This window comes from Eucalyptus grandis, chromosome 1 (assembly GCF_016545825.1).
Source record: "Eucalyptus grandis isolate ANBG69807.140 chromosome 1, ASM1654582v1, whole genome shotgun sequence".
Taxonomy (NCBI): Eukaryota; Viridiplantae; Streptophyta; class Magnoliopsida; order Myrtales; family Myrtaceae; genus Eucalyptus; species Eucalyptus grandis.
In genome coordinates this window covers 11,302,297-11,316,769 of record NC_052612.1, presented here as the reverse complement: position 1 = coordinate 11,316,769, position 14,473 = coordinate 11,302,297, and the positions used below count along the sequence as shown (strand labels likewise).

The following is a 14,473-nucleotide window of genomic DNA, read 5'->3' as shown; positions in this document are numbered from 1 at the left end:
ACTTTTGACATTTTTCTTCAATTAAAATTTACCAGTAGATAGAGATTGATTAATTTAGGAAGGATTTTGTTGGCCAAGATATTTCCCAACAATTAATTTCAAATAGGTTTTTCAGCTGTAGTTAGGTGTCAATTTCTAATAGTTTCCTCAAATAAAGTTTAGTATTGCTTTGAAAGTGCTGTGAACAATGGGATTTTTTTGTTGTTGTCGCTGTTTGTGGTTTTTCATTCAAATGTTGAATTTGACTGCTCTCAATTGGTCCATTGATCTCTTAACATCGATTTCACTAGTAAGTAACTATCGCATTAATTTTTAATCGAGAAAAGTTGGGGTTTGAATTTTAAGTTAAAGTATGATCTCTAATCTTGGTAAGGTTGACAACCCAATGTCGATTTATTTTAGATACAAGGAGTGAACATGGCCCATTCTTCAGTCTTGCTAGAGGATCAGCTAGAGAATCGGCCCATCATATCAGTCTTGGTTGCCCATTAGGTGGAGTTGACCCGAGACTTTTTCAAATCTGGCCGGCCCAAAGATTTTGCTCGAGTAGCTGCCCAACATTGCTCATCCTTTTGAATTTGTTCTTGAACATTGTTAATTCAAAATAAGTTATAACAACTCGGAAAGGGTCATAAAAAAGAAACAGAATGATAGGATGTCTAAATAAAATCTTTTTGTTGCTTCGCTTTTTTTTAATCATTTTCTGTCAATGGTGTTGCTCCCATAAAATAAAATTTGATAAGAGTAGATGTTTATTATATACATTCTCTTTTATGGGGTTACACCTAGAAAATAGCCACTGCGTTCGTAGTTCTTTCTTATTCTTTGTGATGTGTAAATTAATTTGTGCATGTACTTGTGTTAAAGAGAGAGAGAGGGAGGGAAAGAGGGGGAGGAAAGAAGATGGCGATGCCATGATTTTGGAATTTGATCATTTGTGGTAAATATATGTGAGATGAACATGTGTTACAATTCAAAAAAGACATAAGACATCACTAGCATGTATAATCTCAAATCCTTAATGATTGTAAGTGATAGATTAGTGACAAGCATTTGACATCTCATATTTTCTCGTGATGTGATTATGTTGCTTGTGAGGAAACTATTGTAATCCTCTGTTCTTGCTAGTTCTTGCCGTTCTTGCTATTTCTTGCCTTTAGAAAGTGATTTGCGATCTCATTTTTACTTTATTGAATTTTGCATTTGACCATGGACGATTTGGGACCGCCCAGACTAATACGAAGGGCGACTGATGGGAGGGAAAGTATAAGGAGAATGACTTTAGTGAAAGCCAGGGAAGAATACAAAGGCAATACCAGTAGGAACTTGACTTACCAAGATTCTGACAGGAAATTATCAAAATGCCACTTGGCATTTCACTTGCCCAATGAAATGAAACTTGACTCTTCAAAGGGAGAAAAGAAAGGAAATAAGACATATATATTACTAGGATTAATATCACAAAATATCTTCAACTGGTACTACTTGAACATATTTATTACTAGGATTAATATCACAAAATATCTTCAACTGGTACTACTTGAACATATTTACTTTTAAAAAAATTTCGGACTCATAAAAACCCCTTAAGTAGTACCGGTATTTCAATTTTACCCTTGTTTCTATCTCGTCTAATTTGGCCGTTAAAAATTTGAGTGCTGAGTCATCTTGAATTAAGCTATTTTGGATCTTCAAGGGCCCTTGAGTCAAGGATTTGATGTTTGATAACAAAATTTCTAAGATTTTGATCCAAAGTTTTGCTTTGAAAATGCTTAGAGTTCAAGGTAAGCCTCCGAGTATAGGCTTTAGCATTTTTGAAATGCAAGTTTAGGTTTACTGAAGTTTTTGTCTTTCCAATCTTACCGTCACTAATATATTTGCAATCATAGTTTACCCCTCAACCTTCGATAGTAGAGAGAAAGATGTGGTTGATCATGGCCGGGAAGCTTTGAAGAGGGACCGAGGGACGCTGGTGCAGCTTTGCCGAGGGTTGAAAGACATCGGCAAAGCTTTGCCAAGGGCCATGCAACATCAAGAGCTTTGTGAGGGTCGCTTGATGTCAGATTTAGCTTGCCGTGGGTCAAGCGTCATATTGCCTAGTAGTGTGGCCCGGGTGTACACTTGAGGTTGTGTGACACTAGTGTTGTGTCACTTAGTTTTACTTAGCCTCAGTGTTGTGTCGCCGGGTTTGCTCGACTTTAGAGGCGCATTGCCTAGGGTTGCAAAATGTCGGCACAATGTCACCCCCGCTTGTGCCTTCATATACAACTGCAAGTTCCTTCCTTCTCTATTTTTTTTTTATATTTTTCTCTATACTAAAAATTGTTCGTAATAAATATTTTACAAGGCGTTTTTCATGAAAATCTTTTAAGTCAACACCTTTTGCTTATACGAAAAGTCTTGCAATCTGCCTAAGAACAACAAAGGAATCAACTAATCTTTCCCGTGTAGACCTTTCAATTTTCGAGATGATTAGATCAACACTTTTCTCAGGAAGCAAAGCTTTACTATCTTAGAATTGTAGAGTATGAAGTATCGGCATCACTTATTGGATTAAGAGAGGTGACAAGAGATCTATGTGATATATTTCACTGAACTTGGAAGACCATGGCCATTCAACAAGCATCTACTTAATTTTGGATTGGTGCACTTTGCATCACGGATCATAGAGAACGAGAGGGAAATAGAAGGTTCCTCAACCAAGTCAGTAGCATTATGCGAATTTTAATTGAAGGTGCAGACATTTGGAAATTTCTAGTAGAGACAAGACAAAACGGGGAAAAGCAAGAGGCATTGGAATCAAGATCAACCAGTTCGCATCCCCAAGAATCGCTACCTCAAAAAGTGGTGCGAGTTGAACCCATACTCTCGCCATCGCTAAGACCATCTCATCTTCTTGTTGAGTTCAGTCCCACTGGATTATCTTCTTCACTGATTGAGAATTGTCTTCGAGTATCTTTCCTTGAAACTCCAATTTGTTTCCACCGGCTGATGGTGTTGGAAAACAGACCCTCAGATCATCCTCCCGTTGCTCGCATATTAGACGGAATCCACGCTTCTTTATGCTTCCTTCTGGTGCGCCGAAGCAAACTTGGATATGGCTCCAATTGTTTTGCAGAAGCTTCTCTTCTCCTCGCTTATTGTCGCTTGGGATATAAACAAGCTTCACATGATCGGATTCCAATGGAGAAATAAATGTCAAACGGAAATATTCTCTTTTGCCATTAACAAATATTCTGACCTCAAAAAGATTTTCGAACGTGCGTTTTTTATTCTAGCCAAGAATAACACAAAGTGCTAATCCTAAGAAGTTGCCACGTAGGTCTGGGGGAATCATAAAAGATATGGAGTCCTCTTTAAACTGGAGAATCCATTCAAGCATCTCTCTTCCATTTACAAGAATCTCAACTACCTGTCGTACATATAGCACACGTATCAAACATTCAAATCTAAGAGAGAGAGAGAGAGAGAGAGAGACCTTGAGTGGTGAAACATCAGCCACACTGACCCCTTTGCTTTCCTTGCAGCTATAAACAAACAAGTCTTTCCAATAATCATACTTGTTGATGCATGTCGGCAGATGAGTAAACTTATTATTTGAAAGATCTAGGTGCGTCAATGCAGGACAACTGGAAGCACTCTCAAGGAACTCTACTTCTAATAAATTGCAGTCACAAAGGTCTAGCCAACTTAGACTTGGGAATCCCAAATCGCCATCAGGATCAATTGGATCCTCCAAGTTCTTCGGAAACATGGCAAGATTCGAGCAGTTGTAAAGATAGAGAGCCTTGAGATTTTTCAACTTATGAATGCTCGATGGAAGCCTTGTGAGGTTTTCACAATATCCTAAATTTATTGTCTCTACAGAGACAAGATTTTCAAATGATGTAGGGAGTTCTTTAATAGCCGTCCATTGTAGATCAAGATGCTGTAATGTTCCATCTTTTCCGGAATATCATGGCATTTCTCAAGTTTATAGCAATAAGAGAGATCAAGGTTTTGAAGAGACTTTGTCTTGAGTGTGTTTGGAAAGATCCTAAGATTAGAGCAACTTGATATTGACAAAAGTTTTAACTTGTCAAGATATCCGGCAGATTGGTGAATCTCCACCAAACTTTCGCACCTTAAAAGATATAACCTCTCTAGATTTGGAGCCGATGAAAGATCAGGAACAATAGCCAAGAACTTGCAATCGCAGAACTCGATGGACTTCAAATTTATAAAATTCTGCAAAAACATACTAGTGCGGTCATTCAGCTCCGCAAATATATTCATAGCTTTAGAAAGTGAAAACTAATCATCACAAGGGCTTACCTGAAAGTTGCCTCCTAATTGTTTGATATGACTGTTCTTGACATAGAGTCTCACAAGTTTCTTTTGACCAGGGCCAAATTCTAGATCCGGGTAATTGGCCCATTCAAGCCAGCTAAGCTCATTAGGGAGGCATATTGGACCTCGTGAAAAGATATGCACTTTAGGCATTATAAACATTCTCAACCTTTTCATGTTTGTGAAAGCATTAGGACTAATGGTCATCTCTTCTAGTGTAGGCAAGTCCACTACTATGGCCTTTATCGCATTCTTTCTCTGTTCATAACAAAGCAAATTCAGTCATCAAAAAAATTTCCTATTGAGTTTTAAATTTTACTATCTGAATTAGAGTGATGTAAAAACTGAGATTTAGTAAAATGGACATAAACGACTTTTACCGTATATTCGCGTAGAATATCCCCCGAACCTCTTCGAAAAGCCACGACCTACTACGCTTCCTAGGATCATTCGGACATTCCTGTTTAACGATATCCTTACCCATCAATTGAACCAAATCATGCATTTGTAAGGTTCCATTCACATTTTTTATTAGGGACCTCTCGATGAGAATTTCTATTCCTATAATTGGGTCAAAATCACAGCTATCAAGAACTTCCTTGATGTATTCTATTCTCTTCCCCTTAAAGAAACAAGCAATATCGAGGAAAATCTCCCTCTCACTACCCCCCAATCCATCGAAGCTTGTTTTGAGAACTCGATTGATAGTTTGGTCGGGACTTTTTGAGAGTTTATGCAATGTATTGTCCCACGCAGATTCCTCCCTTCCATATAAGAATGAGCCCAACACTTCAAGGGCTAATGAAAGGCCGATAGCATAGCGCAGTGCCCTATCAATGAGATCCCTTCTTATTCCAACTTTCCTACTATTTGGAAAGGCGTGCTAATGAAAAAGTTCTCGTGCTTTGTCGTATTCTAAAGGTTTAATTTCATACACACAATTCATTCTATGAGAAGTTAGCAAATGTTTATCTCTTGATGTCACAATGATTCTACTTCCTTTTCCAAACCAATTGCCTTCTCCAGCTAATGCATTCAGTTGATTCATCTGGTCAACATCATCAAGAACTAGGAGAATCTTCTTGCAACATAGTCTTTCTCGTATCAAACTAATTCCTCCGCCAACACTATAGATCATTAAAGAATTATGAACTAGGATCTCATATAGAAGATCCCTTTGTAAAGCAACAAGACCATCCCTTCGGTTCGATTTTTCTCTAACTTGCTCCAAAAAACTACAACCCTGAAATTTTCTCTCCATAGCATTATATAAGGCCTTAGCAATTGTTGTCTTCCCTATGCCTCCAGGTCCCCATAGACCTATCATTAGAACACCATCATCAGCCAACTCTTGTTGTATCAACCGTATTAGTTTTTGAACTTGCGAATCTATTTCAACTGGATACTTAGTGACATATAGGGGTCTTCGGTTGAGGTGAAATGATAATTCATTGATGATGCATTGGATAAGCTCCGCTTCATCTCTGATGAGCACTCAAAAGAAAGAGAAACATCCTTTAGCATTTCAACCTCTAAAAGTCATAAGTGACATTTCATAAGAAGGTTTGCAAATAATAAGATGAAAAGAAGTAACACGTGCCTTCTCCAACATTTGCGCGATGAAAATTACAAAGAGCCTGCACCTAAGGACAATAATGCCTCGAGTGCAATGAACCACACTATTTATCTAAGACAAAATTTCTCATTATCTACACACTAAGAATTGGATTCAAAGAATCTGCTAGCTTGAAGTTTTGGTTATTCAAGTTTTCCGCGTACCTGTTATTCATATCCCACCCAGACAAGTTACCAGCATCAAAGAGAGTTTTCTTCCATCTTTTCACTTTTTCTGAATCCTTCTCGAACTTTGACTCATGCTTAGCCATATTTCTTCCATAACTCTTTCTCCCCACTTTCACTTCTCTTGGTTCCACTTTGTAAAACACGGGCAACACCTTCAAGCCTTTTTGCTCCTTGTACTCCATGATTTTCACAAGCTCTTCCAAACACCATGGTGAGGAAGCGTACTCCTCGGAGAAAATGATGATTGCGACGTGTGATTCCTCGATCGCTCTCATGAGTGCCGGTGATATTTCCTCTCCTTTCCTAAGCTCTTCGCTATCCACAAAACTGTGTATTTCGTTATGGTCAAAAGCTATATAGAGATGACTAAGGAAGTTGTTATGAACATCTGTGCCTCTGAAATTTAGGAACACTTCGTGATTCCTTTTCGGCTTTGAAGAAGCAGCCATTGAAAGAGCTGATGAATGATGTGCTTTAAGAATATTTGCTATCTGACCGGGGATTCCAAGATCTAGCTCTTATGTGTATTTGTATAGACGTGGAGTATGAGATACGCAATGGAACGAATGACTAGACGAACTATCACGGTGAGACTGGAGATTCTGCCCGAGTCCACATCTATTTGTCAGAGTTGCTTTTTGACTTTTGTCTTCTTAGTGAGTAAAACCGTGGAAGCTACCATTAGAGCCACCATTAAAAAATGATCCTTCCCCGTTCCTTTCCTCCGAGTAAATATACCCACACTCCAGTTCCGGGCAATTTCTTGGCAATATCATTTCTACTTTTTTTTTGGTGGTTAAAAAAAAAAAAAAATGAATGTGCCATACGATTCGGCCTCTCCAGTTGGCCCCTCCCTAAACAAATCACAGCCGTCGATGTATCAAACGAGCCATCTCTGTCTTCGGGCCCCACTGTATATCCCCATCACTCTGGCCCCCACCACGTGCTTCTCTTGAGTCTCTCCCTCCCCATCGTCTTTTCCTTTCCGTCCTTTAAAAAGAAAAAAACGCAAATTTGAGTATAAATAAAAATAATTTTTATTAACAGATATCCTAAAAGACACTGATTAAGAATAATAAAACAATAAAAACACATATAAATGCATGTTAAAGAATTAAACAAGAACATATTTCCAATGAGAGCAATTTAATTTAATTTAATATTTAACATAGACATTTTTTTTTTTTTTCTTCTTCTCCTTTTGAAGAGTCAAATCCCATTTCATTTGACAAGTGAAAATGTCAAGTTATTTCCTTGAAGAGCATTGGTTAAGTCAAGCTCATGGCCGGCACTAAAGTTCACACTCTTTCTCGCTTTCCATCGCATTAGTGACCCTTCATTTAAGTATTGATGGCTTGAAGTCATCAAGTCTACCATTTAGGTTGCATATGGTAGGACTTTTAAGGAAAGCCTTAGGGAAAATGTAAAGAAATTTAAAATAAATGCGTTTTTCAGAATGCAAAAGTCCACTATGAAGTACATTTGAGTAAAATTATATTTGGAAAAATTATATTTATAAAGGACTTTTGTTATTAATAGAAAAAAATAACTAGCCCTTTGTTTACATAAGCGGCGTTGTTCGAGTTCCAGACCTCGGGTGGCCCTCGGAGACTAGACCTGTTAAACGAATTGGTTGGGTTGGGTTTAGGTAGACCTGTTAAACGAATTGGTCGGGTTGGGTTTAGGTAGAGTCATAAATGGTTTGATCCAAATCCACTTATTTAACCCGTTTATGACTCATTTATTGTGATGCAAAATTCTTGACCTATACCCACCCCAACCCATTACCAACCTATACCTGACTTGTTTAACTAAATCCAAGAAGTCTTACTTTTTTTTTTTAAATAGTATTGCTAAAACACTTTCATGTAATACAAATCTAGTGGACAATTTTTATAATATTTTAAAAGAAAAAGCCTCCATTTGTTTCTTGGAAGAAGTTTTTTTAAGGAAAATTACAAAATTTTGGTTTTTGCCTAAAACCTGAAAATGAATTAGAAATATTTTCTGTCATTTGGTATGAAAAAATGATTAAATTTTCCTTCGTGCACTCATTTTATTTTTTTTAAAATATCAAATTTATAATTATTTATTATTGGAGGCCACAAACGAGGGCCATTTTGTGCATAGAAATGAATCTAACTTAGGAGTTTGTTATCGACTGAGAATGATACATTGAAAAATAATGAGTTTTCCCATTTTTTTTTTTTAGGCCAGTTGGAAAAAGAGTAAAGTTTTTCAACGTAGAGGACAGATGGACCATATGAACCAAAATTGAGTTTATGTAAAAATTAAATATGAATGGTCGATCGAGAAAAAAAAAAAAAAAACATGAATTGCCAAACAATTCGGCCTCTTCAGTCGGCCCCTCCCTAAACAAATCACCGCCGTCGATCCTATCCAACGAGCCATCTCTCTGTGAGCCCCACTGCACGTATCCATCACTCTGGCCCCCGCCATTCGCTTCTCTTGAATCTGTCCCTCCCCATCATTTTTTCCGTTCCGTCCTTTTTCTTTATAAAAAAAAAAACACATATAAATGTATTTTAAAGAATTAAAGAAGAACAAATTTCCAATGAGAGCAATTTAATTTAATTTAATATCTAATCATAGACATTTTTTCTTTTCTTCTTCTCCTTTTGAAGAGTCAAGTCCCATTTCATTTGGCAAGTGAAAATGTCAAGTAATTTCCTCGAAGAACATTGGTTAAGTCAAGTTCATACTAGGATTGTGTTTAAATTATTCATTGGCCGGTGCTAAAGTTCACACTCTTTCTCACTTCCCATCCTGTTATAATTTGGGTATTTGATCGTGGGTGGTAGATTTAATTTGAGGTGAATACGTGTTACAATCCAATGAGTGAAATATCAAAAAAAGATATTATCGGTGTACATGATTCTGAACCTTAATGATTGTAATTAATAGTTTAGTAACGAGCATTTGATATATTGTATTCTCTAACAATGTGATTGGATTACCTTTTTGGAGATTGTAGTAATTATATATTTGGCTTCAAAAAGTGCTGGGCAACAACATTTCTACTTTATTGAATATTGCATTTCAAATAGACTATATTGGGCCAACTAGACTTAAACGAGGGGTGACTAGTGATAGAAAGTGAGAAAGAGAATGAACTTTAGCGTAAGCCAATGAAGAATATAAGGGCAATCCTAGTATCAACTTAACTTACTAATATTCTCAGTGGAAATTATTAAAATGTTACTTAGCATTTCACTTGCCAAATAAATCAGACTCAACTCTTCAAAAGCTAAAAAAGAAAAAATAATAATACATAGATATTATTTGGATTAACATCACATAAAATCTTAAATTGGCACCCTTAAATAATTTATCAAAATTTTTTTTGACTCGCGAGGACGCCCAGAGTGATACACTATTCCAATTTTACCCTCTATTTCAATCTTGTCCAATTTGGCCTTTAAAAATTTGAGTGCTCCGTCATTTTGAATTAAGCTATTTTGGGCTTTCAAAAGCTCTTAATATAAGTTTTGATATTTGGTAACACAAGTTCAAAGACCTTTTAGTGAAATGTTCTGCTTTGAATTACTTGAAGCTCCACCTTATTATTTTCCAAATGCAAGTTCGGGAGTTTTAATGAATTTTTTTTTCTTACAATCTTACCATCATTAATATATTTGTAATACCCACCCCGTTGTGGGCACGTTGGCTCGGGCGTTTCCCCCATTCTGATTGGGGGGAGGTTTGAGTCACCCGTGTGCAATTGCGCGACTTAAGTGCGGCGCCGTGGGAGATGGGTCCATGCGCTAGCGTCACCCCTAGGTTTTACGTTGCCAGCTGCCAACTACGGCAATTTCGGATCATCAAATATATATATATATATATATATATATTTTGTAATAATGTTTTACCCCCTCAATCTTGGTTAGGAGAGAAAGCCATCGTTGGTGATGGCTAGGAAGCTTCATGAAGGAGGCCGAGGGTTGATGGACAGCGGTAAAGCTTCGTCGAAGGTTGCATGATTCTCAGAAGCTTTGCAGATTTCTTGATGCCAGATTTAGCTTGTCGAGGGTTGAGCATTGCATTGCCTAGTCGTGTGGCTCCGACATTCCGCCACTTGAGGTCATGGGACATTGGCATTTAGTGTCGTGTCGCCTGACCTCAACGGCGTATTTGAGGTTCGCACAAGGTCGGCACTGGTCCTACTGTTGTGCCACCTGCTTGTGCTTTCATATGTACCTGCAAGTTCCTTTGTTCTCCCTTTTTATTTTTTTTTTCTCATTCTAAAAATTGCTTTGAAATACTTATTTTAGAAGGCATTTGAAAAATACCGTTTACTTTTCATGAATATCCTTGAAGTCAATCTCCTTTGCTAAAATGCAATGTGTCTCAGACGCCAGCTGTCCCTTTATACCAATCCAATGCAAGCTGCCGAGTAACAACAAGGGAATCGACTGAATTTCCCTGTATAGACCTCTTGATCTTTGAGACAATTCGAACAGCACTTTGCTAAAGATATAGATTATACAAGATTTAGCAAAACTTACTATCTCAGAATTTTGAATTATGAAGTATCTGCATCATTAATTGGAATTGGATTAAGAGAGACGATAGAGGCCCATCTAATAAATTACATGGCGCAACTTGGAAGACCATGGCCATTTCAACAAGCATCCTCTTAATTTTTGGGTTAATGCACTCTGCACTAAAAATCATAAAGAATCAGAGGCAAAAAAAAAAATGTTCCCCAATCATGTCAGTAGCATGGTGTGAAACCTTTGTTTTATAATGATCTTGAATTCTAATTGAAGGAGCAGACACTTGCAAATCTCTAGTGGAGGTCCAGAAAAGGGAAAAGCAAAGACATTGAACCCAAAGTCTCACCGTAGTTAAGACTGTCTTATCTTCTTTGTTAAAGGTGATGAGCTTTCCTCTGCATCTGTTTCAATTAGAGTTTCTTCCTCAGGTTATGTTGAATTATCTTCTTCTGAGTCTTCTGAGAAAACGTTCACATTGCTTCCATCAGCTGGTGGTGCTGGGAACACCACCCTCGGATCATCCTCCTTTTGTTCACATATGAGACGGAATCCACACTTCTTTATGCATCCCTGTTTTGCTTTGAAGCAAACTTGGAAATGGCTCCGATCATTTTGCAAAAGCTCCTTCACTGAATGTTCAAAAAAGTGTAAATCATAATAAAGCCACACATGATCAGATTCTATTGACAAAAGTTCTTCTTCCCAAGCCATCGCTTCTTGGCCATTAACAAATAATGTGATATTCCATAAAACGTCGACCACTTTTCCTTCCTCCGGGCTAAGAACAACACAGAATGCTAGTCCTTTAATCTCATCATACAAGTCCTGTGGAATCATGAAAAATATGGAATACTCTTTACAGGGTTGAATCCATTTAGGCATCTCTCTTCCACTTATAACAACGTCGAGCGAGCCCATCTGTCACAGAGGGTACGCATATCAAGCATTTAAGTATATATATATATATATGTGTGTGTGTGTGTGTGTGTGTGTAAATAATAGAGAGAGAGAGAGAGAGAGACCTCGTAAGACACATCATCCATATTGACTCCTTCGCGGAATAATAAACATGAAGTCGAGTCACCCGAATCCCACAGAAAATCTGGGAGTTTTTGCAGGGATTTGCAATTAGGTGCTGATAGCCTATTAAAATTTGGCGGAAGCTGAGGAATCTCTTGTAGTAGCTCGCATCCCTTAACCGTCAATCGCCTCAAACTATAGTACTTGTTGATGCATGTCGGCAGATGAGTAAACTTGTTATATGAAAGGTTAAGGTGCTCCAATTTGGGAAAACTGGAAGTACTCTCAAGGAACTCTACTTCTGATAGATCGCAGCCCTTAAGTATTAGGAATTTTAGTTTTCGGAATCCCAGACTGACATTAGGATCAATTGAATCCTCCATGTTTTTGGGAAATGTGATTAAATTCGAGCAGCCAGAAAGTTTCAAATACATGAGATTTTTCAACTTATAAATGTGTGATGGAAGCCTCACGAGGTTTTCGCAAAATGCTAAATCCATCCACTCCATAGAGATAAGATTTTGAATTGATGCAGGGAGTTCTTTAATACCTGTCCTATGTAGATAAAGTCTTTTCAGATGTTCCATCTCTCCGTCAATATCTGGGAACTTCTCAAGTTTAGAGCAACCAGAGAGACGAAGGATTTGAAGAGATTTAGTCCTTAGCGTGTTAGGAAAATTACTAAAATTAGAGCACGATTCTAGTGACAAAACTTCTAGCTTGGCAAGATTTCCAACGGATGGGTGAACCTCCACCAAGCTCTCACACCCATAAAGAGTCAATCTCTCCATATTTGGAGCCGGTGACAGATCAGGAATACTAACCAAAGACTTGCATTCATAGAGATTGATGGACTTCAACTTCCTAAAATTCTGCAAAAACATACTAGTGCAGTCATTAAGCTCTGCAAATATTTTTTTATAGCTATAAAAAAGGAAAAGCTAATCATCGCAAGTGCTTACCTGAAAGTTGCCCACTAATTGTTTGATATGACTTTTCCAGACATTGAGTCTCACGAGTTTATTTGGACCAGAGCCAAATTCTAGATTTGGGGCATTGGACCATTCAAGCCATCTTAGCTCATTAGGGAGACGTACTTGAGCCTGTGAAGAGATACAACCTCCACGCAAAATGAGTATTCTCAACTTGTTCATATTTGCGAAAGCATCAAGACTGATGATTATCGCTTCTGGTCGGGCCAAGTCCAATACCATGGCCTTTACAGCATCCGTCCCCTATCCATAACAGAGCAAATTCATTTGTCAGACAAAATTTCCAGTTAAGATTTACATTATACTGTCCAAATTAGAGTAATATAAACTGAAATGTAGCAAAACTGACATAAACAACTTTTACCGTATTATGATAAAAAATGTCCTCAACATCTTCCAAAAGCCATAATCTACTGCGCTTTCCAGGATCATCGCGACATTCTTGTTTAACAATATTCATACCCATCAACTGAACCAAATCATGCATTTGCAGGTAACCCCTCTCATTTTTTATCAAGGACCTCTCAATGAGAATTTCCATTCCTATGGTTGTGTCGAAATCACAGCTGTCAAGAATTTTCTGGATGTATTCTATTTCATTTCCCTTAAAGAAACAAGCAATATCGAGGAAAATCTCCCTCTCGTTCTCGTCCAATCCATCAAAGCTCGTTTTGAGAACTCGATTAATAGTTTGGTCAGGACTTTTGGAGAGTTTATGCAATGCACTTTCCCAAGCAGCTTTGTTTCTTCCACGTAAGAATGAGCCCAACACTTCCAGGGCTAATGGAATGTTATCGGCATAATGCAGTGCTCCATCAATGAGATCCCTTCTTATTTCTACTTTATTGCTATTTGTAAAGGCATGCTGACCAAAAAGGTCTCGTGCTTCATCATCTTTTAAAGTTTTAACTTCATACACATAATTTTTGTCATGAGAAATTAGTAAATGTTTATCTCTTGATGTAACAATGATTCTACTTCCTTTTCCAAACCAATTGCCTTTTCCAGCTAATGCATTCAGTTGATTCATATGGTCAACATCATCAAGGACCAGGAGAACCTTCTTGCAACATAGTCTTTCTTGTATCAAACTAATTCCTCCAGCGACACTATAGATCGTTAAAGGATGAACCAAGATCTCAGATAGAAGATCCTTTTGTAAAGTAACAAGACCATCGCTTCGGTGTGATTTTTCTCTAACTTGCTCCAAAAAACTACAAACCTGAAATTGTCTCATCATAGCATTATATAGGGCCTTGGCAATTGCTGTCTTCCCTATGCCTCCGGGTCCCCATAGACCTATCATCAGAACATCATCATCAGCCGACTCTTTTTGTGACAACCATATTAGTTCTTGAACTCGAGAATCTATTCCGACTGGATACTTAGCGACATGTAAGGGTGTTCGGTTGAGATGAATCGATAATTCCTTCACGATGCATTGTATGAGATCCGCTTCGTCTCTGATAAGCACTCAAAAGAAAGAGAAAACCGTTTTAGCATTTCAAAGCCATAGCAGGAATTCAACCTCTGACGTGATAAGGAAAATTTCATAAGAAGATAAGCAAATAGATGCAAAGTGGGTGAACCTGCGCCAACATCTACGCGAGGAAAATTACAAACAACCTGAATCTGAAGACAATAATGACTCAGGCACTATGAATCGCACTATTTATGTTTGATAAATCTCATTATCCACACAGCAAGAATCAATTCAAAGAATCTACTAGCTTTGGTTATTTGACTTTTGTGTCCACGGTGTAATTTTTCTCCACTTTGTATCTTCAATTCGAAGATCCAAAAAAGAGCATA

At 37.7% G+C, this 14,473-nt stretch overlaps 1 protein-coding gene and 1 long non-coding RNA gene across 7 annotated transcripts in view; both read right to left on the bottom strand.

Moving 5' to 3' along the window:
• Positions 1 to 14,473, bottom strand: part of LOC104445274 (TMV resistance protein N) — a 57,975-nt gene that overhangs the window by 13,200 nt on the left and 30,302 nt on the right. The window contains exons 2-6 of one of the 6 annotated variants that reach the window (XR_005546330.1): positions 13,026 to 14,124; positions 12,632 to 12,904; positions 11,672 to 12,541; positions 10,996 to 11,567; positions 10,669 to 10,816 (exon numbers count right to left, since the gene is read on the bottom strand). The exons of 2 other annotated variants lie outside the window; for them this stretch is intronic. Coding sequence is in view for 2 of the 4 variants with exons in the window: in XM_039301406.1 (XP_039157340.1) it covers positions 11,079 to 11,567; positions 11,672 to 12,541; positions 12,632 to 12,904; positions 13,026 to 14,124 (2,731 nt within the window). In the remaining 2 variants the exon portion in view is untranslated. Of the gene's footprint in view, positions 1 to 10,668; positions 10,817 to 10,876; positions 11,568 to 11,671; positions 12,542 to 12,631; positions 12,905 to 13,025; positions 14,125 to 14,473 lie in introns of those variants that run through there. 3 more of the 6 variants (XR_005546328.1, XM_039301406.1, XM_039301416.1) reach the window with 3 other exon arrangements.
• Positions 2,681 to 3,900, bottom strand: LOC108957073. Its single transcript, XR_005546348.1, has 2 exons — positions 3,479 to 3,900; positions 2,681 to 3,412 (listed from the first exon to the last, which is right to left on the bottom strand). It is a non-coding gene; the product is annotated as an uncharacterized LOC108957073 (long non-coding RNA).